We start from the raw sequence: 15,151 nt of genomic DNA on the forward strand, positions 1-15,151 counted from the left end.
CCCAGGTTGCATACCCATGCCCCTCTCTGAAACACTGCAGCACACTTGCTCCCTGGGGAAGAGGGCTTAGGAAAGAGCCTCCACGTGACAGGACGGCATACCCCCCCACCCCCGCAGGCCATGCCAATGTGGCCCAAAGGTATAAGAGCCCCTAGGAACCCAGGTCTACCAAGCCGGTGCCCCTCTGACAGCTGCCAGAACCAGAGAGGGAACAGGGCTGGATCATCACAGCCCATGTGAAACTCAGGCAGCACAAGATTTTCAAAGTGTGTATTTTATTTATACAGAACAGTGCAAGTTAAATGAAAATAATGGTTTGTAACCTAATTTACAGCACCGGGTGCTGGCTACCTGTCCTGACCATGCTGGGAGGTGTGTCGGCCTCCGGAAGAGAAGCGGTGAACATTTCCACAGCTGGGACACAACGTGAATTAGCCCAGGCGATAACTGTTCTCAACAACGTGACCCCCTCGAACACAGGCGGCTTCTCTCGTCCTTAGAGGCACAGCTGCAGGTGCAGGAAACTTCTGGGTTCTGGCTGTGCTTTGAGGCTTTGGCCCAGGTCCTGTCGGCCCCAAGGTTTCCCATGGCAACAGAACAATTGTCATCGACTTGCCTCCGATACCCTGTTCAACCCCAAATCTTACTGCTGATCCCGTTTCTTCCCTACCGCTCAAGGGGCCCTAGGGGACACTGGACCAAGAGGAGCAGGGCTGAGGCTGCTGCTCTCTCTCTGGGAGGAATGATTAACACATCCCAGCAATTTCTCCATCACTGTCCAGCTTTCTAGTCCCAACGGAAATGCTGCTTGTCCCCTAGAACCATTCCATGCGAGGTCACCGGTTTCTTCCATCCCTTAGGCAATTCACAGACCTCAGGCATGCTGAGACTTAAAGGCACAGCTCTCCCATTTCATTAATACGTCATCAGCTTGTGGTGACTGTGACGTCACCGGCGGTGAGAAACTCTTAGGGCCCATCTCATCTTTCTCGATTGTGAGAGTGCACCTGATTTACTGAAGCCATGAGCGTAGGAGGCCACCTCCCTCCCCCCCCACATTCACCCTGTCAAACAGGACCTTGTTCTTCCCTGGGGACGGGGGACGAGGCCGATGCCCATGGCTGCTGGGAGGGGAGGGTCAGAGTGTTTCCACAGAGAAGTCCTGGATGGATCACCAGGGGAATCCAGGATTCACAGCACAGAGCCTGGCACTTGCTGGGCTCAAGGGCATCTAAGCATAAGGCTTCTGAGACAGGAGAGGCAGGCTTTATGGCTCTGCCCCTCTGCTGCACCCCCGGCCCCAGATGCTGCTCCTGTACTTGGGACAGTCCCATGTTCCTTGGGCAAGCCTTGCTTCAGTCTCCTATTCGTCATCTCACTTACCTGGGATGGCAAATCCCGTTCCCTAAGTGATCCCCGTTACTCCCACAGAATTAGGCTCCAGCTCGGGCTCTGGCTGCCTTTCCCCTCCTCGCTGTGGGCTGCCTCCTGAGCTCTGGAAGCAGAGAAAGTCTGCGGTCCCACTGAGCACACCCAGGAAGTCTACAGGCTCCTCCACACCAGCGCCAATGCCCCAGGGATCAGCCTGGAGGCCAGCAGGACACACCCACGGCAGCAAGGCAGCCAGACACCTCTGCAAGTGACGGGGACCAAAGAGAGCACAATGACAGTGTCATCTGTGGCAGACATTCAGAAGGTCTCTTGGGCAGCAGTGGGAGGAAAGAACAGAGATGGCCAAATAGAGCTAGAAAAAGTCTTCCTACAATTAAAATCCATACTTGGGCATCTCCGGGGAGTGAAAATTCACACTTGGGAGTCTCCGGGGAGTGACTCTTAAGACTGTGGCCAACACAGCGCCCCGCAGAGGCCCATGCAGAGTGAAGACTAGATTCGGGACACCCTGTCCTCACCGTCACTAGAAGCAGCACAGACTCCATGCCTTCGGCCGAATGTGCCAGGGGAGGGGCGTGTCCCCGGGTGCAGCCCCCGATTGCTCCCAGCATGGTGGGCTGCAGGTGTCTGCGGGCTCCCAGCACGGCAGGCTGGAGGAAAGTGTGCGCTGTCACAATGCGGGGTTCCGTCGAAGACCTGAGCGAGTATTTCTCAGAACTTGACAAGATCTGGAACTTGGTTTAAAAACTTACAGCTTTCTTTCATCAGAGGACTTTTTAAAAAAGAAAAATCACCTGTCCCTCCAGGCCCTCAGCAATTAAGTTTTTATTTGTTTCTTGACTAGAAGGGACTCTCCGGCAGCACCACGGTGGCCCGTGAGCAGCGGGCACTCTTAACGGCCGGGCTGGGCTGCCCCATCCTCTTCCAGAGGGTTTGATCTGGTGCCACGGGGAGATCCAGTGCTGCTCTGCCCCTCGCAGATCAAGAGCTCCCCTGGGCTGACAGCTCATAGGATGGAGACCTTTCAGGAGAGACAGCTGTGGCAGGAGCCGCGAGGGCTGCACGTGGAGGCCGCGTCTTAAAGGTTTGAGCACCATCTTCTGGTCAGGTTTTGGCTTTCAAGGACTCGCCTTTAAAAACTTCATTTACTCCGCAACGGGAGGATCCCTGAGCCGACAAGCTCAAGTGACAGTGCACATCACAACGAGGACACGAGCGGAGGCAGGAGTGGCGAGCTGCCTGGTGTGCGCGGCGGGCCCGCGCTGGGACTCGCCACCCACACGCAGCCAGGTGGCTGCAGCGAGCACACCGGTCAGCGGCAAGGCTCTGCCTTCTGCCCTCCCAGCAGTGCGCGGGGGCAGTAAAAGTTCTCAGCGAGTCCCAAACTGACCCCTGCCCCTGCTTGTACCTGGCGACGCTGACATGTGCTGGGAAAGGAGGCGCGGGCCTGCCGGGGAGTGACGCAACCAGGCACCACCTCCGCAGGGGGTGAAGCCCTGCGAGCCGCGCCCGGTGTGTAAGCACTGCGCTAGCAGACCTCGCCCTCCTGGCATTGAGGAAAGGAAGATAAATGCTAGTCATTCCCTCCAAACGGCGGGAACCTACATCCATCTAATTGCACTTCACAATGGATTCCACAAACCATTAATTATCAGATTATATTTTAGGAACTGAAGATAAAAAAGCTTTGTGAAATTCAGCCTCCAGAGGCTCACGACCCTGCGGGAACAGTGACAGCCTGGGAGGGTGGGACAGCAAGCCACTCACAAGGCGGGCGACCGCGGGCACCAGTGCACCCAGCCCGGCCCTGGTTCATTAGCCGTAACACCAGCTCCAGAGCGAGGGGGCGAGGCTCGCAGGCCATGGAGACCTTTCCCGCTCTGAGTGGGAACAGGGGTGGGGAGGACACGGGAAGGCTGTGGGGACCAGCCTTCAGGCACAGGGCACCGAGGGCAATACCCTGGAAAGGCAGGCCGGTCTCTGCAGCAGGACGGCCCCACACCAACAGCGTCCCGCAGGAACACCGCAAGGCCTCGTTTGGGGAAGGGCTCACTGTCCGGACGGGGTGGGACTTGGCCTGGAAACGAGGCCTTCTGGTGTGAACACGCTGCTCCCCATCCTGCCCCCGGGAGAGGGCTGTGCTGCCTGAGCACATGGGAGCACGGCGGAGTGAGGAAGGGCCCTGTGGGCTCCAGCCTGGGGTCTCTGGCTGCTCTGCTGGTGTGTAGCTCTCAGTTTTAACTGGCCAGGAGCACTGGCAGCCCCCATCTGCGGGCCGCGGTCCCACAGGCCCCTGCCATTCTGCACAGTGAAGGCGGCCGGCACCCAGCACCTCTCTGGTGCCCTGGTCACCGGCTCCTAGGCCACTGCTCATCACAGGGGCCACTGCAGTAGGCCTGTCCCCTCTGGAGGGCAATGGGGTCGGTGCCGATGACTCCAGCACTGTTGGTTCTATGGGAACGAAGTGCGAGTGTTCCGGCTGGCGGAGGCCGAGATGCCCGCCACTTGGGATAGCCAGGGACGGGGGCAGAGGGCAAGCCGTGGAACGTTCTCTACGGCAAATGCAGGGCCTCCACTGGGTGAGAAGCTGCTCACTTGGCCTCACCACAGATGAGGGTCACGGTACCATCCAGCAAATCCTCCACGGTCACCGCCACAAGCTCAGAGCTGGTCTGAGATGTCTGCGCATCTGGCAAGGTCACAAACACCTGCGACCCAGCAAGCTGGGTCTCCTCCAAAGTGATCACCTGCTCTGTCGGGGCCGCCGGCTCTGGGGTTTGGATCACCTGCAAGGGAAAGACCATGAGGCTGCTCTAGGCAATGTCCACAGTGAGCTCCCCAGAATTTACATGGTTTTCGTCTCATGCTGTAATGATGATATTTATGTTTTCACCTGAGGAGAGCAATTACATGTGCCTAATGGGAGGAGGCAAGTCTAACACAGCAGCGATGCAAAAGAGAAGGCAGGCAAACAATTTAAATAACTCTGTGTGCTAAATTGCTATAATTTCGCTCAGTGTGCCATCTCAGGGCGCCTGGACTCTATGATTACATACCAGTGAATACTGGCTCTGTTTCTTACACTGGGTTTTCCTGTCTCGAGGAGCACACTGTGGAGGGGAGCACCACTGAAAGGAATGCTACTGACGGTGGTTAGTCTCAGGCTTGACCACGGAAACAGAAAGACTTATCAGGAGCCTTGGCTTGCCAAAGGCACATGGTGTCTCTGGCCCTCAGTCAGGCTGAAGAGCCTTCCTCGGAGGCTACATGGCTATAGAACTTAGGAGCAGGGACGAGCGAAGGAAATACGACTTCTATCGACTCCCTCGTTTGGCTCCCCAGGCTGGCAGCCCTCCTCCAAGGCCACACAGACCCCCTCCAAATCTGCATCACCTGTTCCAGATGGCCTTCCCATCTCAGGGGGAACCAGTCTGGCAAAACACACCCATTTCCCACCCACACCTCCAAGTTGATGCTCGTGACCTGTGGGGCTCAGGTCAGCTTGGTGCCCCCTGGTATTTCCAAACCAGAGAGCCCATAGTGGGCACAGCCACCCTGGCCCTTGAGAAGCAGCCAGGAGTGAGGAGCAGAGTGCTAGACCTGCAGGGGCAGAGGTGGGGAGGCCAAGCTCAGTTACCTGTCTGTGCTGTGGAGGGGAAGAGGCTAATTATGAGGTTTAATCAAAAATCATCTGGGAAAGCAGTTTTCAAACTCTCTTTCTTTCTCTTTAGCAATAGAAACCTGCCCCCTTCCTCCATAAGACATCTTATCACAGATCCTAACATATAAAAAAGATGAAAGGAGAGCCACTCTGGGTAGTCCAGCAGCAGGAACTTCCCTGGAGCCTGCCCATCTGCCTCACTCTCTGCTCGCACAGAGGCCCGTAAGAACATGGTCACAAAGGACTCATCCATGGGGCTGGACAGTGGGGCCGTCCAATCAGTTAACAGTTCCGCTCCAGTCCATCCACAATCGACAGACTGGGTTTCTTTTCCTTCTCTCCCGCCCTTGCTGGAGAAGGCAGGAAGAGCGGTGAGAGGACCAGGGAGACAGAGAGGGGCTGGCGCAAGCTTAGGTTTGAAACGTCAGAAGAGGCGCGCTTCCCCCCAGGTAAAGGGAGCGGCCCTGACACATCCAGTGTGCCGTGTGCAGCCCAGAGGAGCTATCAGAGTGTTTCAACAGCAGGGGCCCAACAGAGAGCTCACCCCTCTTCCCCGAGGTCTCCTGCGGCTCCTGCCACACCCCAGGGGGCTCTGCAGAAGATGGCGGGGGGAGGGGGGTGAATGAGGAGAAACCAAGCTTGTTCTGCTTTTGGAAATTCTCATTCCAGGATCCCTCTACCCAGGGGCCATTTGCATGTATTCACCAGGAGACTAGAATGTTCTGTTCTATTTGGTAAGAGGTCCAGAGAGACTCTTCCACAAGGCCCCCTTGGTCATGAATGTTATTCCTTATGGGATCCTGTGGGAGCCCCAGAGAGAAAGGCTGGGTGGCGTGACAGAGCTGCCTCCAGAGAAGCCTAGGAGGCCCGCGTTAGCACCCTGGAATGTGAAGGCCCCAGAATCACCTGTACCACCTGTGAGGCTGCTGCTTGAGTTTCAGAGCCCGTCACCTTTGGGTGTTCAGATTCCAAGTGGCCATCAAGCTGGGCCTGCGAGGTGAAGAGCTCCCCGCAGAGCTCGCAGGGGAAGGTGCTCTCCGACTGCTTGAAGTGCTCTGTTGTGACATGGTGCTGCAGTGCTCCGGGGAAGCGGAAGGTAGCCGCACAGTACAAGCACCTGAATGGCTGTGACCCTGGAAGAGGGGGACAGAAAGGACAGGCTGTGGGTGGAACGACCAAGAGGAACAAGAGCAGAGACAGGGGAGAGGCAGGGGTGCAGAGGCAGATCAGATCTAGGTTTTGGAGGACTGTGGGGGGTTCTCTTTAGGAAAAATAATGCAGGGGCGCCTGGATGGCTCAGTTGGTTAAGCGTCAGACTTCAGCTCAGGTCATGATCTCATGGTTCATGGGTTTGAGCCCTGTATCAGGTTCTATGCGGACAGCCAGCTCAGAGCTTGGAGCCTGTTTCAGATTCTGTATCTCTCTCTCTGACCCTCCCCTGCTCATGCTGTCTCTCTTTCTCTCAGAAATAAATAAAACATTTAAAAAAATAAAAGGAAAAAATAATGCAACATTACAGCTACAAGAATAGGTCCCAAGCAGGTGAGGGCTCTGGAGCACAGCAGATCCAGGCCAAATCTGCCTGTGTGAAGCCCATTCTTCACGTAACTATAAATATGGATGCTGACGATATTACACTTCATCAACTCCAAGAGGCACATCCTAACATCTCTGACGATGATCCAAAGGCATCTTACGACTGCTGTGGGCTAGGCGGCAGGAGGGTGCGCAATCACCAATGACCACGCATGTACAAATGTCTAAAGTGCAGAGTGTGCATCCGGGGCTTCGAAGGAAATCCCTGAAATGGGAGTGGTGCACGTTTTTAACTCCCAGGAGGCACACGGCTGAGGAGGCGCGGTGAGGGGTGGGTGCTCAGCTACTTCCCCAGAGCAGGAATCAAAAGTAGGCAACTTCTCCCTAGTGCTCAAGGGACCAACACCAACGGCCTGCGTGTGTCCGTCAGCGGTGCCGCTGATGCGGAGCACACACCACGCCCAACGACTCGCACCCCGACCATTGGAACTGAGAGCTACTCCAAGAGGCTGGATGCTCACCGTCGCGTACTCCTACCCTCCTCCTGATGTGCACACACACGAGTGTGCACAGTCTACATCCCTGTAAGTCCCAAATAGCCCTTAGAATAGCCTGCAAAGGCTAAGTGACAATAGAGTCTGGTTTAATTGGCAGCAGTTTTTCTTTCCTAATGGTTCATTAAAAACCAGCACTTCAGATCTGGTGCGATACGGCCGTAACAGTGATGATGGCGGTAGCGCTTGAGGGATGCTCACTGGTGCCACGTCTCACGTATTTTCTGGGCACTAACAGATTCGGTTTGCAGTTACATTGTGAGGAAAGAGGAACTACAATTGTCCCCTTTGTATAGATGAAGAAGCTGAGGCATGGGGGGGATTAAGTGTCCTGGACCGCACAGCTGCAAATGGTGGGGAGGAGCTGCCCGGGGCGGTGTGGCACGGGAACATCTTAGAAGGGTGCTCACCTGAATGCTGGCACTTGATGTGAACCTGCAGCAAAGCTGGCGTGGGGAAGAGCTCCTTACATTGGTCACACTCGTGGAACTTCATGTCTGCAGAGCACACAAGGAAAGAAGTGCTGGGAACAGACAAAGACGATGGCCCTCTCGGGCTGGAGAGGGGCAGGGCTGGGGGCGGCGGCGATGGCTGACACTTAGCAAGCGTCTCCCCAGTGCCGGGAACCTCACGCCTATGATCTGTTAGTGCTGCCTAGTGCAAAGAGCCCCAGATCGGAACCAGGCTGCCTGGAGGAAAGTAGGGCTGCTGTGAGAAGGGAAAGAGAAGGTGCCCACCAGTGCTTAGTGTGCACCTTGCAGCCAGGAGAGGCTTCGAGGCTGCAGTGATTATCCTCACAGACTGACCCGAGTATTAAGTCAGTTCTTAATAGAGAAGGAATCTGGCTCAGAAAAGAGAGGTCACTTCCCAAGGTCATGCAGCTGATCAGTGCCAAAGTCAGGAGTCTGCCACTATAGCTGCCACCCTCCCTGGGTACCATGATGCTCTCTCTCCCTCAGGGGCCCACAGGAGCTTACAGTGCACCAGGTCTCCAGGTTCGAGAACCACCGCCACTACACTACCGCTTACTGTTACCGACGGGCCAGTGTGGCCTCCGCCGAGGGCGCTGGGACAGAACGAAGTCCGTTTCCACAGCACTCCACACCGCAGCCCGGGAAGTCGGGATTGCAGACAGAGCTCAGGACACCGTCATCCGGCCCCTCCCACCCCTCAGCTCGCCCGTCTACAGGTGACCTGACTTCACCTGCGTGCTCTGCTTTGATGTGCTTCTTGTGCTCAACCGTGTTGGAAAAGGCTTTGTCACAGGAGCTGCACTGGAGTGATGAGAACTTGGAAGACCGGTGGTTCTGAGCGGCAAACACATCAGGGTGGTGGGTCCGATTGTGGTACCACAAACCAGACAATTGCTGTAAGGAATACGGCACATGTTAAGTCTTAGAAAGTTCCGGCAAGCTGGAGAGCTCCCAGGCCCTCGTGAGACAAATGAGCTTATGGATCTCAACTCATACTCTTACTGTCACACAGAGGGCCCACGTGAGAGGAAAGGCTGGCATCTGTGGGTCCAAGGCACTGGTGGCCCAGAGGCCGCTATGGGTCAGGGCTCAGCCTGACCCTTCAGGAACCCTCTCCCCTCATCACCAGCCTGTGAGCCTTTCTGGTGAGGTGGAGGCTGAGAGGCTAAATGACCTGCCCAACGTCATATGACTTAGTAAACAGCATGGCCAGGACTCACACCCTGGCTTTCCAGCCAGAATGTCTGCGATGCATGGCTCTGACTCCCAGAGGCCCAGAGAAGAGCTGCGACCCTCCTCGAGCAGGAGCGTTGGTCATCCCTGCCCCATAAGCAATGGCTCCTCCTGTCCAGGCTGCAGAACAGTCCTGAGACAGCCCCCCTACAGCCCCACCTTCCTAGGGGCCAGGCCCAGGCCTTGTATCACAGCAGCAGCTTGGTACAAAGTTAGTGCTCCGTTTCTGCTGGGCTGGGTTAGCTGCTTCTCTCCGTGCACCCAAGTCTTAGGGATGTCACAAGAACCGTTCTTCCCTTTGCAGTTTTAGAACTGAGTTTCTCATGTGTGGGTTTTTTTTTAGTTCCATATGGGGTTTCCCTTTAATGTTATACCAAATTCGAAGATGAAAAAGCAGACCCCTTCGCTGGGAGTTAAACAACAGCAACAACCACCCAGTAATTGTGCTAAATGAGGGACTTCCGGGCAGTTAACACTGACAGCCCACTGTCACTCACATCCCCTGACACTCGGGGCCAACAGGCTCCACAGAGTGTGAGTGTCCGCGGGAAAAAGCAGCATTGGGTTCGTGACAAGGCTGAAACCTAAGAGAAGAGGTGGAGGAATTCTCGGCTCCAATTAAAGCTCCCAACTGCATTACTCTGACCAGATCACCCGAGAGAATCGGAGTAATTACAAGCTGCATCCTTCATGAGAAGCAGCCACACCATCATCTCCAGGGGCCCTGGCAGGTCGGAGGGGGAGGGCAGCCTGGGGACAGGGGGAGGCGCTCCTGGGGGAGCCCGTGGTCACCTGGTAGGCCTTGTTGCAGATGCCGCAGCTGAAGGGCTTCCCCCCCACGTGGGTCACCATGTGCCGCTCCAGCATGGAAGGGGCGCTGAAGATCTTCCCGCAGGTGGGGCAGGGGTGGTACTCCTTGGAGTGGACCTCATGGATGTGCTTGCGATGGTCCTGCAGGGTGGGGAAGCTCATCCGGCATTTCTTGCAGTCGTAGGGATCTTCTATGTCTGGTGTGGCGGCACATGGTCAGAAGAGATGGAGGGAGAAGATACGACAGGCAGCAGTCAGGGAGGTGCGGGCCGTGTACAGCTCCAGGCGCAAGACTCCGTTTAGATGTTGGGCACGGCCGCAGACTCCAAGGACCAGCTGTGAGTGCAGTGGTCACCTGACGGCCCCCTATCTTCGTCCCGAGAGGAGGGCCTTCCCAAGGCTTCTGCACTAACCACCTCTGCGGCACCGAGCCGTTCATCCCAATTCCTTGCGTTACCTCCTACAAGTTAAATTCCATTTCACTACTTTGCAGGGAGTATTGCCCTTGCTCTTGCCCTACGTGCAGTGGGCATTTCTGAGTTTTCTCATTTTGTACAGAGATTTCCAACAAACTCCCCGGAGCAGGCTATTTCCTTTCCTGTCAGCATATGACTGACAGAAGGATGCTTCCTTGCTCCTCGCCTCAGATTCAACAAAAAACACATATCCAATGTTTAATGAGTGCCCTACAACAGGCATGTCTTAAGTGCCTTACAAATATTAACTAGCTTTATCCTTCCAATAATCCTGTAAGTGGGATCCATTATCATCCTATTTTAGAGACTAGGAAAACAAAGCTTAGAGAGTGTCGGCCCAGTGACACAAGCAGGAATGGCTGAACTGGGTGACAGTCCCAGCTCTCATTACCACGGCCGTGCTCTGGGCCACCTGCTTAACTGGACATGCCAACTCTTCAGTGAGGCCTCAAAACTAAGAACTAGCACTGATGTAGGAAACGTTTGTGTCCCTATGGCAGGAAACTGCAGTTTATTTTTTCTGAAAGCAGCAGAAAGCAGAATGTTTTAATCCTTTGCCCACGAGCCAATCTTACATGTGCACCGAGTCAGATTAATTCAGGAATCTGGACACGCAGCAGCACTCTGTATCATTAACTAGTTTCCCTGTGGACATGAGCCCTTGAAATCTCAGTTTACACTGCCTGTGAAAGCGCTTTGAAGCATTCTACATAAGCTGTGATGCTGCATGTGACCCGAGTAAGGACAGTTCAGGGGAGGGGCCTGTGACCCAGGTAAGGACAGTTGAGGACAGGGGCCTGTGACCCGGGTAAGGACAGTTGAGGACAGGGGCCTGTGACCTGGGTAAGGACAGTTCACGGGAGGGGCCTGGATGCTGGCCTGCCACCAATGACACTTCCTGAGACATAGAAGTCTTTGGGGTCCTCTTCATCCTGACAGCTGATCAGTCCTGCCCTCTCCTCTCGCCCCTGTAATGCTACCCGGAAAAGGAGACCAGAGGAGCATGGCATTTAAAAAGGCTGAAAGGACATAAAATTATGGCACTAGATCCAAGGCAGATCTCACTCTTCTGGAAGTCTCACAAGCTGGACAGGGGGGCCCGGGAGCATCTTGGGGGAAAGGGGCAACCCTCTAGATGCCTCCTGCGTTGCCCAGTGTCCAGGCTCATGCTGGGCACAGAGGAGCCTCGACATTGTCTTTTGCCGGCTGGCGGATAACAGATCTGTGTGTGTCGACATTAAGCACATGTTTGTGAGGCACTGTATTTGCCGACAGCTAGAAACTGGTGTGTGGGAAAGAGGTGGGGAGGGGAGAAGGGAGTGGGGTATGCAGGGTGCATGACATGCTAGAGAGACTGAATTTGATGGTGACAAATGGCATCTGGGAGGGTTGCTTTTATCACCGATAATAACATCTGGCATTTACTGAGCATTTCTGTGTGTGAGCTTTACATGGGTACCTCACTAATTCTCACAGCAACCCAAGGAGGCGGCATTATTACTTCTTCTCATTTACAGAAGGGGTACATGAGGCTTAGAAAGGCAAAGAAATCTGCTTAAGGTCTCAAGGAAGTAAATGGCAGGCTCAAGATTCAAGTCCACGCCCGTGTGACTTCAGAGCCCAAGCTCCTAACTCCCGGGGCCGTGGCACTGAGCACACGTCTGCTGTTGGAGAAGACACAGTGAGGCCACAGCCAGACACCATGCTGGCCACTACCTGAGGCTGGAATGAGGGCACAGAGCTTTCCTTACCTTCCCACCTGTGTGCTCAACAGAAGCATGTGCTTGTATCAGTTCCAGTAGAAGGGGACAAAAACGGGGGCAGACTCCACTAACTGAGTGGCGAGGGGAGACCGCTGGGCACAGGCTTTCAGGGCGGCGTGAGCAGGGACCACGTACGACGGTGTGTGTGAACTCAGGGAGCGTGCGGTTGCTCCGGTGGGGAAGGTGGGGAGGACTATGAGAGGAGTGGGCGCAGGAGGGGGCGTGGAAAGAGAAGCAAGGTGGACTAATAGGAATATTCTGGGGCTCGGCAGCCTGTTATCAAGGCTCTCCTTCAGGCATAATTTGCCTTTGTCAGCCAAGCAGTGCCAGGTGGGCTAAAAAGGAGACATGGAAACAGCCTGGACATTATACAATGACATGTTAAAATGGGATTTTTCTTGAAATAGGAACGAGAGACTCGGTTCTGCAGGAGAACAGGGGAGGGGAAGGCACCAAATGGGGCCTGGCTCTGGTAGAGTGACATCTTCTGTCATGGTTGTTACAAGCCTTCTCAGAGCCAGGCCTGGCGCTGAGTGCCCGACATCCACCATCTCGGTACGTACTGTGAAAGGTGTGTAGGTGGATGGACAGGCCATTGGCTTGCCGGAAGCCCTTGCCACAGTCCCTGCAGACATATGGCTTGTCCCCAGTGTGGGTCCTCACGTGGCGGGACAGCTCAATGGACTGGGCGAACACAGCATCACAGTACTGGCAGGCATACATTTTCCCTGGAAACATACGGGAATTCACTCATTAGAAACGGCACCAAACCAACCAAGATCACACCGGAAGGCACGTGCTGGGGAATATGAGCTGGGAGAGGACACTACACCACGAGCAATCTGCAGCACACTGGGGGACAGGTCTGAGCCTGTCTATCAGATGGCAGCACACAGCTGATGGCACAGTGTGGTCTCTCTCCCCCGAGGAATAAGGACAGTTCTCACCCCACAGACTACCCATCTGCTAACCAGGCCACCCCAAGTATGGAAGAACTCGATCCACTCCCAGGAAGCAGATACATCCTCATGCCCAGAAATTCCAAAGTCTGGATCCCTTGCCACATCCACAGTGCAGCATCGCGACTTCACATAAAGGTGACAGACGGGGACTCAGAGAATGGAAGTCTTCTCCTGTGGACTTGCTATACAGTTATTACAAATCATTTGGCTTCCCTATTTTCTCATGCACATTCTGAGAATACAATGACCAGACTGCCCACGCCTGTTAGAAAATACAGGTACAGAGCAAGGCTGGGAAGCTGGCATTTGTAAAAAGTCACTAGACCAGCTGTGCCTCCAACGTCCATGATGGGCCAACAGATAAGTGGAGAAATCAGTGAGGCAAGGGTCCAGGTCCCCCAGACCCCAGGGCCGGCTTCAACAAGAGCAATCAATGCCATTTTCATTGTTTCATTGTTGGGCTTTGCAATAAGATTTGTTAGGAAAAGAAGGGTTTCTTCAATCAAGAGTGGAATTATTAAGAAGCCCAGGACTCAGCCCTTAGCCTTCTTCATTCTCACTTTGTGGAGGGCCTTATCTCAGAGCTCAGATACCATCTGTACCCTGACGGCGCCCGTTTCTGTCTCCGGCTCCCAACTTTCCCCAGGACTGTGGACCCACACATCCAACCGCCTACTCCTCGCCTTCTCCACCTGGAGGTCTCACCGATATGGCAGACTCAGCTCCCAATTCTGTCCGCAGCACCCCCAGAACTCCCCCCGCCCTCCCCCACGCCCTCCGGGTTCCTCACTGCAGTGAAGGCAGCACCACAACCTCAGCTGCTCAAGCTGGAAACCCCAAGCTGTCCTAAACTCCCCCCCCACACCCGCACCCAGCTCAGCACGGACCCTGTCACTTCCGCGTCAACAACACACTGTCAAACACGAACAGTTTACAGCCACCCCAGCACAGCCCCAGCTGGAGCCCCGTCACCTCCACACAGGATGCCTGGCCCACCCTGTCTCCCTGCGCACACTCTTGCCCTATTACAGCTGACAGGCTGGAATGGACAGAATTAACCCCAAAACCCTAAGTCACAGCCTCTGGCTCCTCTGCTCACAACTGTCCTATGGTCCCCAAGGACGTACACTTGGGAATATGCCCAAGAGGGCGGAATACGTCCAAGAGGGCGGAATACGTCCCCTCCCATGGCAAAAGGGGCTTTGCAGATGTGATTAAGTTAAGGATCTTGAGATGAGATTATTCTGGATTATACCAGCAGGCCCACACAATCACCAGGGTCCCTGGAAGAGGGAGCGAGAAGGGTCAAAGGAGGCGGGGGGAGGAGGGACACAGAGGTCTCGGCACCACGGCCACGAGCCGGGGGAGGCAGACAACCTCTAGAAGCTGGGAAAACAAGGAAAGAGCTCTCCCCCAGGGCCTCCAGAAGGAACACACTTGCCAAAACGCGGACTCTACACTCATTAAAGCTTCTTTTAACCTCCAAAATGGCAAGATGATACATCTGCATTGTTTTAAGCCACTGTGTATAGTCATTTGTTACAGCAGCAATAGAAACTAGCACGTTCTGCATAAAACCAAAGTCCTAACCTTGACTTACAGGATCTTTACCGGCACCTGGGTGGCTCAGTCAGTTAAGCATCCGATCCTTGGTTTTAGCTCAGGTCGTGATCTTGAGGTTGGTGAGTTCGAGCCCCACATCAGGCTCTATGTTGATGGTGCTGAGCCTGCTTGGGATTCTCTATTTTCCCTCTCTGCCCCTCCCCTACTTGTGCTCTCCTCCTCTCTCTCTCTGAGGAAACAAACAGACTTAATAAAAACAAGACCCTTATAAGACCTGGCCTCTGGCAACCTCTCTGGCCTTGTTTACTCTGCTTTGGCCCCGTCTAGTTTCCTTGTGGTTTCCCAAACAGGTAAGGCTCATCTGCGCTTGTGACACTCTTCTAGATCTGCCCGATTTCAGTTCTCACTTCACTTGGGCATCTACACAAACCTCACTTCGCCGAGGCCTCTCTGATGACACGGAGAGCCCCCCTCCCAACCTTGACAGTCTCCTGCCACTCACCCTGCTTTATTTCTCTTCAGAGTGATTACTATGATCTGAATATATATCACACGTTTATTCGTTTACAGTCTCTTTTACCCAATAGACTGTAAGCTCCCTGAGAGCAGGGTGTGTACAGTTCCACTACCCCTGGTACCTGGAATCGTGCTCAAGCAATTCATGCAGTCAGTAAATGTTTACTGAGTGTCTACCTACTACTGCTAAGTACTATTCTAAGTTCCATTGA

At 54.6% G+C, this 15,151-nt stretch overlaps 1 protein-coding gene across 3 annotated transcripts in view; it reads right to left on the bottom strand.

Annotated features, from left to right (window-relative positions):
• Positions 1-255: 255 nt before the first annotated feature.
• Positions 256-15,151, bottom strand: part of ZBTB40 (zinc finger and BTB domain containing 40) — a 78,170-nt gene continuing 63,274 nt past the window's right edge. For 2 of the 3 annotated variants that reach the window (XM_077775491.1, XM_077775489.1), the window contains exons 13-18: positions 12,462-12,626; positions 9,642-9,856; positions 8,348-8,510; positions 7,554-7,640; positions 5,960-6,186; positions 256-4,178 (exon numbers count right to left, since the gene is read on the bottom strand). In XM_077775491.1, coding sequence (XP_077631617.1) covers positions 3,984-4,178; positions 5,960-6,186; positions 7,554-7,640; positions 8,348-8,510; positions 9,642-9,856; positions 12,462-12,626 — 1,052 coding nt within the window. In that variant the 3' untranslated portion in view covers positions 256-3,983. The remainder of the gene's footprint in view (positions 4,179-5,959; positions 6,187-7,553; positions 7,641-8,347; positions 8,511-9,641; positions 9,857-12,461; positions 12,627-15,151) is intronic. The other variant, XM_077775490.1, reaches the window with a different exon arrangement.

Source organism: Crocuta crocuta, unplaced genomic scaffold (assembly GCF_008692635.1).
Source record: "Crocuta crocuta isolate KB4526 unplaced genomic scaffold, BGI_CrCroc_1.0 scaffold127, whole genome shotgun sequence".
NCBI lineage: Eukaryota > Metazoa > Chordata > Mammalia > Carnivora > Hyaenidae > Crocuta > Crocuta crocuta.